This window comes from Micropterus salmoides, unplaced genomic scaffold, assembly GCF_014851395.1.
Source record: "Micropterus salmoides isolate LMB-PRFRI ecotype aquatic unplaced genomic scaffold, ASM1485139v1 Ms_hic_scaffold_4, whole genome shotgun sequence".
NCBI classification, from domain to species: domain Eukaryota; kingdom Metazoa; phylum Chordata; class Actinopteri; order Centrarchiformes; family Centrarchidae; genus Micropterus; species Micropterus salmoides.
The window spans coordinates 3019094-3032880 of NW_024043372.1; the positions used below are offsets into that span (position 1 = coordinate 3019094).

At 43.2% G+C, this 13787-nt stretch overlaps 1 protein-coding gene across 1 annotated transcript; it reads left to right on the forward strand.

Moving 5' to 3' along the window:
• The first annotated feature begins 270 nt into the window (after positions 1-270).
• gdf5 (growth differentiation factor 5) lies at positions 271-13187 on the forward strand. The gene is made up of 2 exons (XM_038697578.1): positions 271-1825; positions 8974-13187. Exons 1-2 carry the CDS (start codon positions 940-942, stop codon positions 9951-9953), a joined length of 1866 nt encoding a protein of 621 aa, XP_038553506.1. The 5' UTR covers positions 271-939; the 3' UTR covers positions 9954-13187.
• The last annotated feature ends 600 nt before the right edge of the window (positions 13188-13787 follow it).

The following is a 13787-nucleotide window of genomic DNA, read 5'->3' on the forward strand; positions in this document are numbered from 1 at the left end:
GCTATTTTAAAATGTGGTTTTACTCATTTTACCTGAAAGATCTTAATACCTCTTCAAAAAACTTGAGTTTGTGCTGGTGACAGTGGGCTACCCTGACATCACTCCTTCACCCTTTTGTTTGGAGAAAGTGGAAGCCTAGAAAAACTGCTCCTTTCAAATGACATAATGCAAAGTTGTTACTTTCAGTTTTTTTCTTAGGGGGGGGCTGTTTTGTGCCATTCTGTGTTACAGCGTGGGTGAGTCATTGGTGGAAAGAGGGGAGGAAGATTTAAGAAGAAATATTGCTGTTAAATGAGTTTGGACAGCATGACATCACGGGGTAATTAAAACAGCTCTCTGGAATTCCGTTTCCAATTCCTGCGCTCAGGTTTGTTGGAGGAGTTTTTCGAGCACCTGCAGGTTGGTGTGTGAGTGAGATATTTTCACTGGACGGAGTTCAAACTTTGAAGGGAAAGAGAAAAAAACGGAGGCAGCGGCATTACGCCATTCTTGCCTCTCTTGGAAAAAAGTGGGATTTAAAGAAGTTTCTTACAAGATATCCAGCAGAATCGTGCCGTGGAGCGTTTAATGCAAGTCCACTTTTCTCTGCCTTTTCTTGGATTTCTATCACAGACAGGATCTCTGCAGCACTATGGTTCTTACAGATGACGGATGGGAGAATAAGGGTTTGCAGGATTTGTTTCTTCAACTTATAAAACTCAGTTATTGTCCACATCTTTGCTTTTACAACCTTGCATATGTCTATAGTCTATTTGAGACGGGAGAGGCACTTTTTATTCATTCTTCGTCTGGCAGAGCGCAGAGTGAACTCAGAGGATGAAAGACTCGGACGGAACAGGACTGCTCACTCTTCTTTTTCTAAACAAACAGGTCAATTCATTCTGAACAGACTGCGGTTTATTACAATGACGGCCTGGCAAAAGGCAAAAGGGCTTTAGGATGAAAGTTGTGAAGCGTCTCTCTCTTCTGCTGAGCTGCTGGACTCTCATTTACCTGCATCCCGTCTTCGGTTCACTCAGCCGGACCAGACCGACCGAGCACCACCGCCACCGGCTTGGAGAGGCAGCGGAGCGCACGGCAGGCGGCGGCGAAGGAGATCAAGCCAACGTAAGAGCCGGCGGAGGAATCGGTGTGTCTACACCGGCAGCGGGGAGGCAACTGGCGACCGCTTCTGGGACGTGGAAACCTTCATCAGTGAGTCCGGTGAGGATTACGCGGATCCGCGCAGGCCCGCCCTTAATAAAGGGCGAGACGACTGTTATTAAAAGCAAATTTACAGCGGGGACATCTCCGTCCTCATCCTCGCCATCGCGCGCCGAGGCCGTGCCGGTGAACCGTGCACAGCAGCAACAACAACAACAACGGGACACATCAGTTAACTTAGGGCGCAAAGAGGCTGTGCGCTCCTGGCTGCCCGTCGGGGATGCTCACAGCAAAACGCATGCTCCCGCGGCTTTTAGCGCACATGCAGCAGGTAAAGGAGTCGGGACTGCTGATGGAAGGGGAGGCTCACCGGGGAAACACTTTGGGAAAGTTGCTTCCAGAGCGAGTGCAGCTGCTCCAGTGCGCACCGGGCCTCCCCAAAGAGCCACCGCTGCGCAAACGCAGCAGCAGCAGAACGCGGGTCCGGTGGCGCAGCGGGGAGCCAGCAACAAGGCCCAGAAACTTGGTGACCGGGAAGCGCATCACAAACAGCCGCTGGTCACTCCTCATGACTACATGCTGTCGCTGTACTGGTCTCTGTCCACAGGGGACCTGAACAGCAGCGCTCTGCACGAAGCGGGTCTGGCCAACACCATCACCAGCTTCGTGGATAAAGGACAAGGTAACCGCTCTCTACCAAGTTTTCTCTTTCTATGCGCGTTCACTTCTTTTCCCCGTCAACCGGGGATCATCAATCTGCCTACAAATAACACGACTTTTACACTTTCAGATAGCTGATAGCAGCGTTGCTGATGCTGTTTGAGTCTGAATGAAACGTTCTGTCACAAACTAGATATGGTGTCTAAAATCACGCTGAATTAGAACAAACGTTTCTGAACGAAAAAATCGTCCAATCTTTAAATTAACAAAACATTTTATACATTCAAGTTGAAATTCATTAAACTTACAAAGACAATGTTATGAACTTAATTATTTTTGTTTAAAGGAGAAACACAGGTTACATTAACCTCCATACTTTTCAAAAATAATCTTTAAAATAACACAAATTATGAATATTACTTTGGTAATATACAGACATGACCATGTTTAATGTGGATAATCTCTTTGCTGCAGTCTATCATATCTCCATGTCTCAGCATCAAAGGAAGTCCATGAACTAGGTCTACTTGTTCCCCTGTGCAACAGTGAAGCAGTAGGCTGCTGTAACCTAATGATTATTTTCTCTTTTGTTTGAAATCCACTTTGTCCATCGATTTTATTTGGAGTACGTGATTCACTGCAGTAGTGCTGATTATCTGAAATCATGAAAGTTGACAAAAGAAGTGGCAAAACATGAGCTGGTGGGGAAAGAGCTGAGGTGGGAAGACAGTGCTGAGCAAGAGTCTGACTTCTGGGCTGCTGAGTGTGGAGAAGGCTGAAAGATCTGAGGGAGGGAACTGGAGGTCAAACACCAGTCTGGAGGTTACCAGAAGAGGGCGGGGCTGGAAACAGGGCTGTAAATTGTCTAAATGTAGACATGTCTGTGTTCGGGAGTCCATGAGGTAAGAGAGCATCTGGAGGGGAGTCAGGAAGGTCATATGCACACACACAGAGGGAATGATGGGAAAGATATGACTCTGTTACTCATAAGGGTGCTGGAACTGACTTCAAAGCTGCAGGAAGCTGCTGTGAGCTGAGTGAGCTATCACACGTCTAAATCTCACTCTAGTATGTTTTTAAAGGAGCAGTTCAAAGTTTTGTAAAACATGTTCAGTAGTTTTCTTGTGGAGAGTTACATAAGAAGATTTGTGAGAGGATCTGTATGCTAAATGTGTAGCTGGAGCTGGTTAGCTTAGCTTAGCATAAAGTCTGGAAACCTATAATACTTGTAAAGCTTACTAATTAACACATTACATCTGGTTTGTTCAATCCATGCAAAACTGAAGCGTAAATATGTCAGGTTGTGTTTTCTTAGAGGAGTTATGTCCACAAATGGATGTTTTTACACTTTTACAATTTTTAACAGATTAAATAACAAGATATACAGTAGCGTGTTAATTAGCTAGCTTCAGGAGCTGCCAGGTAGATTTTTTCTTATAGTTGGACAGACACAGGCTAGCTGTTTCCAGTCGTTATGCTAGGCTAATCTGCTTTTGGCCATTGCTTTATATTTACCATACAAACATGAGGGTAGGATCTTCTTACATAACTCTCACCATGGCTGCATGTTTCCTAAAATGTTGAACTATTCCTTTAAGAAGGCCCTGAAAACCATTTTTCCAGCAGTTCCTGATGTAGAAGTTTAGCTGCTGAACGTTAACCGACAGAAATGAATATTTAATATTAGAGAGAAATATTTTGGTTTTGAAACCAAGTTTCCAGGTGCTTTAACATCTGGGGGATGCCTGTGCATATGCACGTACATGTGTATATATATATATATATATATATATATATACACATATATATTTATGTGTGTGCGATGTTGCATTTTGGTTTCTGTAAGTGTGTATGTGTCTGTGTGTGTTTGTATTTCTAGCCATCTGGCCAGTCATTGGCAGCGCTGCTGCTTTCTGTGATATAGGGCCTCAGGAGGGTAAATAAACACTCCTCACAGCCACAAGTAGGGTGGCCCCCCTGTGTAATGTTATCTTTACAGTGTAAAACTGTTTAAAACAATGTTTAAATGACCAGAGTTTAATATTTCTAGCCCTGCTAAAGGTTTACATTTCAAGCACTTAATGTACTTTTAATTTGGGCTTTATTTGTTTAGTGTGTCCTCAGCAAATCGCTGGTGACCTCCTCCGCATGTTTGAGTGGGTGAGCGCAGGAGTTACTGATGGCCTGACACATCTCTTCCCCCTCACATGTTCACATTAACTCATTTCTTACTTTGGTTCTTTGCCTCTCTACCTCTCTCCCTTATTTGCCACGTGTTGCTTAGATGTCAGCTAAGTCTCATATTACACATTATATATTACAGAAATCATACAGATTAATCAACAGCTCTCCAAATCAGTTTCAACAAAGACGGAATATTATAACTTACATATATAACTTATTGAATTTCACATGCCGATGACTCGCATGCCGATGTAATCTCTGCAACCTATGTCACTTCTCCACTCTAGTTGCTTCCACCTTCGACCCCTATGCATTCTCCTCAATAACGGTAAAATATGCTAGACACAGTCTGCTCCACACTAAGTTCTTGTCTGGACAATCGCTGCCCTCTGTCCATTAGACTGCTTGGGTTATTCCATCCCCACCATGATTTTCCAGTGTTCTAAGCAAGCTGGGAAACGGTGTCAGAGCCACTGAGAAATAAAAAATTATGTAAATCTAGAGATCCTACAGACCGCAGACTCTTCAGTCATCCTTTGCCTATGAAGGCAGCATGACAAGATCAGCTCTGCTACAGACACTACAAAATTATTTTCAACCGTCAAAAGCCCCATTTACCCCCCACCTCCTCAACCAGCCATATCTCAGATTTCTTTACTAACAAGGTAATGTCCATTAGTGGCCCCTTTATAGTTAGTTTTTATATAGTATATAGTTAATTTATAGATATCCCGTTGTTGAAAAAGTAAACCCAAAATTCATCTGAAGTTGAAAACTTTCGGCCTGTCTCACTCTTCCTATATAAGGTTCTAGAGCAGGCTTTTTCACCCAAGTCTCAGACTTCCTCTCTCAAAATAATCTACTTGATCAAAACCTCCTCCTGTCCCCAACTGAACGAGGCATCTCTGGTACAGCAGGTGCAGTCTGAGTCCTCCCTCACAGAGCGATCGTCAAAAGTGGCATGACAAGAGAGAGTCCAAACATCACTTTCTTTCCACTGGGGTACCACAAGGATCAGTCCTTGGTCCCCTATTCTTCTTAATAAACACCACCTCCCATCATCTGATTGCCTGCTCATGTGGTTTTTCTTACAACAGATCCACACGACCTACCCAGCTGAACTCCCTCATTCAGGTTTATGAGCCTTCCTGTTCACTAGGATCTGCAAATGAACGTCGACTTGTCCTACTGTCACTTGAAAGCAAGACATCTGTGGTGGAATGTGTTACCAAACTCACTTCAGTCAGCAGAATCCCTCAGAAATTGCTTGAAGACCTGTATCTTCTGAGAGTACTTACACAAATAATACACACTCTATCGCTCAATCCTTCTCTAGCTCTCTTCTAAAACAGAAAATAATTTTATGTTACTTCATACACCTGCAAGTCTTGTGTCAGGTGGAACATGAGTTTTGAAGCTCTTATTCTCAAACAGTTCTCGATATACTGTTGGACTGCATCTCACTTGTGTGTCGCTTTGGATAAAAGTGTCTGCCAAATAAGTAAATAAATGTAAATGTAAAAGTATACTGTTACGTCCCAAGATCTAGGGGTATCCTGGATGTAACATAAATGTGAGGCTTCCCACTCTTCCCAATCCCAAGCAAGGCCAGAACAAAACAAATACATTTTAGCATTTTATTATCTTCAGAGATGAGCAGTGCCCAAAACAACCAAAACACTTTAAAACAAAAAGTAAAGAAAAGACAAAGCTCTAAACTAGGCTTCTAATTCCAAAAACAGGAGAAAAAAGGTGCAAACAAAACGGGCTTCTCACTCCTACTCACTGCTAGTAGCTGACAGAAGGAAGCTACAACAAAGAAACTTTGTCATAAGACAATAATCAAAATAACTAAGGTAAGCTACTTACTAGTCTAATTTGCTCACTATAGTGTTCTTCATTACCTGCATACACTCACACACACACTCTAAGGGAGGAGAACAGCTGACAGTGCAGGCTGAGAGATAAATACATACAAAATATGAGGGGTCATAACACCTCCCCACCCAAGATCAAACATTTTCCTCTTAAGAAAAAGGTTTGATTCAATGAGACCTAGAGAGAGCATCAGCCATAACGTTTTCTAAACCCTTCTTGTAACAAATCTCAATATTAAAGTCCTGCAGTAATAGGGACCAGCGTATGAAACGCTGGTTGCTGTTTTGCATCCGAATCAAGAACACAAGAGGATTGTGGTCAGAGAAGACGATGGTTGGCACAGGGCTAGACCCAAGGTACACTTCATAGTGTTGTAATGCTAACAGTAATGCTAAAGCCTCCTTCTCAATGGTGCTTCAATGCAGCTGGTGTTTTTTGAACTTTTTGGAAAAGTAGCTAATGGGGTGATCAATGCCTTGCTCATCCTCCTGCAGGAGCACTGCGCCCGCTCCAAGCGCTCTGGCATCTACTTTCAGCTTAAATGGACGAGTGAAGTTTGGGGCTGCTAGCACAGGCGCACTGCAGAGGAGAACTTTGGCAGCCTCGAAAACCAACTGACATTCCTCTGACCACTGGAAAGGAGTTTTGGAACTTGCCAAACTAGTCAAAGGAGCTACCACATCTGCAACGTTTTTGCAGAACGCACGGTAGTACCCAGCCATTCCTGGGAAACGACCTCACAACGCGTTTTAAGAGCTGGGAAATCTGAAAAAGGTTGCCCGTACTTTGGCAGTAACTGGGCAGACACAACCTTGACCTACTTGTTTACCCAAGTAGGTAACAACAGCCTTCCCGAACTCACACTTGGCCAGTTTGAGGGTAAGGGAAGCAGCACACAAACGTTCAAAAATCACATTGAGGGTTCTCATGTGATCAGACAGATGAATAGGCCAGTATGTCATCGAAATAAACTTGGAAAAGAAGCGGGGGCATTTCTCAGACCAAATGGCATGACCGTATACTGGAGGAAATGATCGGGAGTGACAAAAGCACTTATTTCAGAGGCGCGCTGAGTCAGTGGGACCTGCCAGTAGCCTTTTAGTAGGTCGAATTTGGTGACATACTTTGCTGACCCTACCCTTACTGAAGGGAAGATATTCAGGGCTATTCAGGGCTGCTGTATTAGACTGCATTAATGTAAGCTAGGTGTAACTAAAAAACTGTTTATTAATCAGTAAATATTGATACACTAAGCCTTCATCTAAACTTACATCTTGCAAACATCTTTAGTGTTTAAAAAGTATGTGACAGTTTGGGAAATCGGTTGGAGCTTTAATCAGATGTTGGGCCAGCATGTATGTGTGCGTGTGTGTGTGCTGTTGATGGTTTGTTTCCTCTACAGCAGATGCTGGTTAACTTTTTATCGGCAGTGAAAAGCTGCAGGTCCATAATAACAGGCCTGTTTACAGACCGATGTGGTCTCCCTGTCTGGTTCTAATGTACTTTTCAATGCATGCTAAAGTCCTGGATAGGAAGGAGGGGGAATGACGTGAGAAGAAGCGAGCAGAGTGGAGAGATCTGCTGCTGCTGTGTGTGTGTGTGTGTGTGTGTGTGTGTGTGTGTGTGTGTGTGCGCGCGCGCTTTAGTGGATTTCATTGCTGGATTTCATTTGGACATGGAAGTTCACTGGTTTCCCTCACTGACAACAAAAGAAAACATTACACACCACACCATTCATTTCATTCCTCCTGATGTTTCTGTGCTTATGTCTGTATGTCAGTGTCTACCTGATATTAGCATGCTGCAAAAAAACTTTTTGCTTGTGGAATCTGTGTGCATTAGGGATTTATTTTTTATTTAAAGGTAAAGTGTGTTTTACTTAAGGATTTATTGAATGAAATATAATGGTATAAAGACCCTGTTATTACCTCAGAAGGAGCCATTTATATCTACATACACTGCAGGTCCCCTTAAATAGACGTCGCCATGTTGTGCTGGCATGTTTCTACAGTAGCCCAAACAGACAAACTGCTCTACAGAGCATGTTATGGAAAGGGAGGGGTGAGTCATTCATGTGGTGTCGAAATAATCAGAATCTTTTTTTCCTCCTTAAATCTTTATTGCAAAAAGAGAAATAAAGTGTAAATCCTTCAAGAAGCATACAGAACTTTGATTCGTGCAGACATGTAATGTGTAACGGTTAGTTTGCTGTCCATGTAGAGTGAACTAGATGTCTGCGTGTTGTTATATGCTCTGATAATGTTAATCCAACACATCCTTGTAGTAGCGTCGATGCTGATTACACATTCCGATTTAAGAACACATGAGCACACACTGAAGTCGGAAGACTGACTTCACAACGGGAAATGGGACCATCCGCGGAGCACATGAATGCATCATGAGTCACTGGCTGCAATTCACAACCCTCACCACTAGATGTTACTAAAACTTGCACACTGAACCTTTAACCTTTTATGTAACCAGGAAAGAAGACGCATTGAGATAAAATCTCTTTTAAGGGCGCCCTGGCCAAGAAAGTCAGCAGGACAGTGAGTTTATTACAGTCATAGAATGACAACAATATAATTAAGACTTTAATTAGGATTATTCTACCAAGTATACTTATATTTTATATTAATCAATTCATCTTTTTGTCTATAAAATTTCAGACAACAGTGAAGAATGCCTGTCCGTTTCAGCTTAACACAGCCCAAGGCAATATTTTCAAACGTCCAACAGTCCAAAATCTAAAGACATTCAGTTTACTATCATCAATCATTTACAATAATTAAATCCTCACATCTGAGACCAGCAAAAATGACAATTGTTGATAAAAAGATTATTTGATCAATAACAGTTGCCGAGTAATTTTCTGTTTATTGGCTAATAAGTGAGTCAACTCATCACTGCAGCTCTATTGTGTATGTAAGTTTTCATGCGTCTGCCTTTGTATGTGCATGTCTGTGCAGCTAATTTATGTGTGCATGCTTGTGTGCATCTGTTTGACGTCCCTTCTTTCACCCTGGTCATGTTTGCGCCTGCACTTTTTTATGTGTATTTGTCTGTCAACTCATATTTCAGTGTTTTGTATTTCTGTCCTCCTCGCAGATGAGCGTGGGCCCCAGCTGAGACGGCAGAGGTATCACTTCAACATCAGCTCTCTGGAACGAGACGGGCTCCTGGGGGCCGAGCTACGCATCCTGAGGAAGCGCCTGTCTGACCCTCGCAGAGCCTCAATGGGATCCACAGCCGCTGATGGAGGAGGAGGGGGTGGAGGAAGCTTGTCCCCATGCCTGAAGCTGTACACCTGTGCTTCAGGTAAACAACAGGCAGTTCTGCTCCAGACAAAGACCGCGGAGGATCTGCTGAGTGGAGGCGGATTTGGCAGCAAATGGGAAGTGTTTGACATATGGAAAGTCTTCAAGGGCTTCAAAAACCAGCAGAACCAGTATTCCCAGCAGCTGTGCTTTGAATTTGAGGCCCTGGAGCACAGAGGCGGTCGGCCCATGGACCTGCGCACTCTGGGGTTCGCCAGATCCGGCAGGACCAACAAGGAAAAGGCCTTCTTCCTGGCGTTTGGCAAAAGCAAGAAGCGTGACCTTTTCTACAACGAGATCAAAGCGCGGTCAGGGTATGACAACAAAACCGTCTACGAATACCTGTTCACTCAGCGACGAATGCGCCGAGCTCCTGCTGCAAGGGGGACTAAAAAGCCGCAGCAGCAGCCGCCACAGTCCCTCCCCCAACTACCGGTGGTGAAGACGCAGACAAGGTCGCGGTGTCACAAGAGACGACTCCACGTGAACTTCAAGGAGATGGGCTGGGACGACTGGATCATCGCACCGCTGGATTACGAGGCTTTTCACTGCGATGGCGTCTGCGACTTCCCCATCCGCTCGCACCTTGAGCCGACTAACCACGCCATCATACAGACCCTGATGAACTCCATGGACCCAGATTCGACGCCGCCCACCTGCTGCGTCCCGACACGACTCAGCCCAATCAGCATACTCTACATCGACTCCGCCAACAACGTCGTCTACAAACAGTATGAGGACATGGTGGTGGAGTCGTGCGGTTGCAGGTAGCAAAGAAAGGCGAGACGAAGCGCCAGAACAAAAGACAGTGTCTGCCCTTCAATTTGAGGAAAGATGGATTTGTTTGTTAATATAATAACCAAACCTAAAATGGGAAGATCAACACTGAGAACCATTCAGTTGACTGGGACCGAACTCACTGCTATGTAACAGCCATTACTCTTCACAGTCAAGTGGACTGTCAGACTGCATACCAAAGGCTGTTACACACTGACTAAACAGAGAAAGATAAACTCGTTGGAGGTGATGCTCTGTAACACTCACTCACTGTTGATGTTGGTGGCGATGAGAAAGATGCATTTGAGAGAAGCGAAACACTTTTTGGATTAAAAAAGACTTCTCACATTAGGCTCAAACTGATTTTTACTGCTTCTGTTGTCTCTCTTCTGACTTGTATCTGTGTCCTGATTGGTGTAAAAAGTTTGTGTGTAACAGAAATGCTATTGAACTATTAGTGAACTATACTCAGAAATGCCCTTTTTCCAGCACTTATCTGCCATTGTGCCTTTGCCCATTCAGATGTACAATGAAGAGTAATTTGTGTGTCTTGTCCAAGATGTTTTTATGAAGCATGTAAGGAATTCCTGATGTATAAATACAGGCCAGTGATGAAGTGCATATCTGACCTGCCCCAAATGTGGGAAAGTTGCATAAACTACTCTTCAATAAAAAATGTCTAATTGACTGAGCTCCAAACTCCTATCAGTCTGAACGTCTGCCCCCAAGGTTCCGTAGACTAAACTATCAGAGGAATTTGCAAGATTCCCTTATGCCAAATCACAATTTAACCCGAGAATGACTGTGTTTGGCTTGGAACACAAGTGTTTCTGTTGCTGGCTTCACAAACTGCTGCAAGGGCATTTCCTTCTCAATTACTGTCTGCCAAATATTTGGAACAAGAAACTTGGATTTCTATCTGTTATGTTCTGCATCTCAGTTAATGCGATCATTACCCAGGATCTGGATCAAACACTCCTATTCCCTGTAGGCTTGAAAGGCAGCTGTGGACTTTGTATACGCGTCCTCAACAAGCACGGCGGTCAGCTTGAATTCCCGCCAAGGTGTTTGTAAGAACTTCTCAAGCTACTCCTGCAGCTTGCTGTTAAAACGCTTGTTATCCATTCATCTTCTATACCTGCTTATCCGTCGCCTGTCAATCACAGAGCACACAGAGACAAACAACCACTCAGACTCACATTCACACCTAAGGGAAATGAGAACTCACGCAGACATGGGGAAAACGTGCAAACTCCACATAGAAAGGCCTGGGACGACTGAGGTTCAAACACCAGACCTCCTTGCTGAGGCAACAGTGGTAACCACTTTACCGCCGTGCCGCCCTAAATGCTTATTATGTTCTAGCTAAATATTTCAAAGGCTAGTTTTTTTTGGTCTCAATCCTCATGCGTGAGCTTGATAGTAGGCATGTAGATTAACTTGCTCTCGTCAGAAAAAGTGGTTGAATCTTGAATCGGAAATCCGGTTATTAAGAAAGTGACATACCTGGGAGCCAATCAGAAAGCTCTAATTAAGTACTTAAGAGTACAATATTAATCAACGCACGGCAGAATATGAAGCCATCAGATGCCAGGTCTATACGGCTTGTGTTGGATTAAATTTATATCAGTGATAAAATAACAAGTAACCAATTTCCCAATTTCTTTTTACAAAAGAAGATTATTTATCCCTATAACCCCACCATCAGCAACATCAGTGTCCCTTTTCCTAGTAAAATAAATGCACCAAAATAGAGCTGAAGTTTTCCCTGTTGCCCCCTGAACTCTCAGTTAGCACACTGAGCTCACAGAGAAGCTAATACTGCCCTTTATTGCACAAGACAGGTGTGAACAGCAGGGCTGCAGGAACACAGAATGAGTCTTTTTGTTCTGATTTTGGCAAATATGTGTGTGAATTTGGAAAACACCAAGCATATGAATGGCCAGTGGAGAAGTGGAACATGCTGTAGGGGTGGTGTGATAAGGTTTAAAGTGATGTTTTGATAAGCTTCTTACAAAAACTGCAAGTGATGTCAATGGAAAATCACGGCAGCTGCATTAAAGCCTTCAGGGGAGACCGTTTGTTACTTCATTGCACTAGGCAACTCTAAAGTAAACAGAAATGACAGTATAAATGTTTGAAGGTTATTTGAACTAACCTAAAAGTTATGTAATTGTGATGTCTGTACATTGTCCACAACATTCACATTTCCAACCAGGCTGGTTTCTGAAGCTTGATTCAAAAGGAGGGTAAAGTGTCTCACTTCTGGCATCACACACATTCTCTCTAGCAGAGCTACTGTTTTGTTTTCGACATAAAATTAGGTGCAGCTTAAAGTGTCACTTAAAGGTAGAGACCGCAACTCTATCACAAGCGTCAGGCCTCTTTGTTGAGTTTTTTTCCTTTCTTCAAACATTTTACAGCCCAGAAACCAAACAGTACATTGACTTTTGCCCCAGACACAGTCAGTTTAAAACGTACCTTCACACCCCTAATGTCATGACCCTTCAGGCACATCCTCATGGCCTGTTTTGTACAGACAGCTTTATTGTTGCTATGTAACACATACAACAGCAGCAACATTTCTCGGTCTGCGTTTATTTCAGTCAGCAGCGAGCGCACCTGTCTGCCTGTAAAGCTCCTCAACCATTGGATGAAACCATCTGTGCAGAGCGAATGGCTTGTTTCTCTTGGAGACGGAGTGATGTAAGCATTTCCTTTAATCAAAGCTGAGGCATGCCAGTGTTATTGCCCCCTCGCCCAAAACCTGAACTGACAAGGCAAAAGGTGGGGAGAGGCTGAGCAGGACTGGAGTTAAAAACAACTTTAAAGAATTTAATCTTGCAGCTCCACAGCAGGAATGTTGGATTAAAAATTACAAACTGCAGAGCATTTAAAGGAAATTTTACAGTTAGTGTCTGCACAGATGTATTAACACAGACTTTGAAGACAGGAGCATGGGAATACCAGCTTTGTTTAGTTTGTGTTTAATCCCAGTGCAGCTCATTTGTGCTCAGGATACAAGTTGAGTTTGGAAAGCACTTGTTGCAACTGTCCAGGAGGTAATGTGTCATGTAGCAGCTGCAGAGCCCCCTGTTTTCTCATTAACACAATAAGAACTATGTATTTTAAGCCATGCTGCTGTTGCAGTTTCCATTATCACCTCTAGAGATGTAAACTTAAGATTTATATTTTGTTTATCGTGAATTAAATGAAAAAATATGTGGTTACATGGTGGTAATTTATGGCGCTTGTGATTTGTGTGTTCGATAACAATCAGCTCATTCTTTTCAGATGCGGGAAGGAACCCATTCACTCAGACTTGACAGACCTAAATTTAGCATACAGATAAGAGGAATTCACAGTGATATTTCCAGCCTGAGACCCACTTTAAAAATTCAAGGCCTAACCCTGGGGTGACATGGCTTCTTTTAGTATGTTTAAAAGAGCAACCTCATTTAGAAAGATACATATGAGATCCACCATAGAGCTACAGAACTTAGACAGATGAACACTGGTATATTTCAAGATGTCATGTGTAACTTTTACTTTTGCATAACAAGACAAAGAGTTTTCAGCTATGCTTGCAGCACTGTGTACTTAGGCACAGAGGTGATTTGAGCTAAAAGCTAACATCGGCAAAATAACATACACAGTGACAATGCTACCGTGCTAACGCTAAGCAGAAGTTTGCCATTTGCTAATTAGCACAAAATTCAAAGCACAGGGGGATGTCACAACTTATAATTTTTGATGATGGAATTAACTGAAAAGTCAGAAGTTATTACAACCTGCATGTCTCAACGAAATTTCATGGCCGTCCATCCA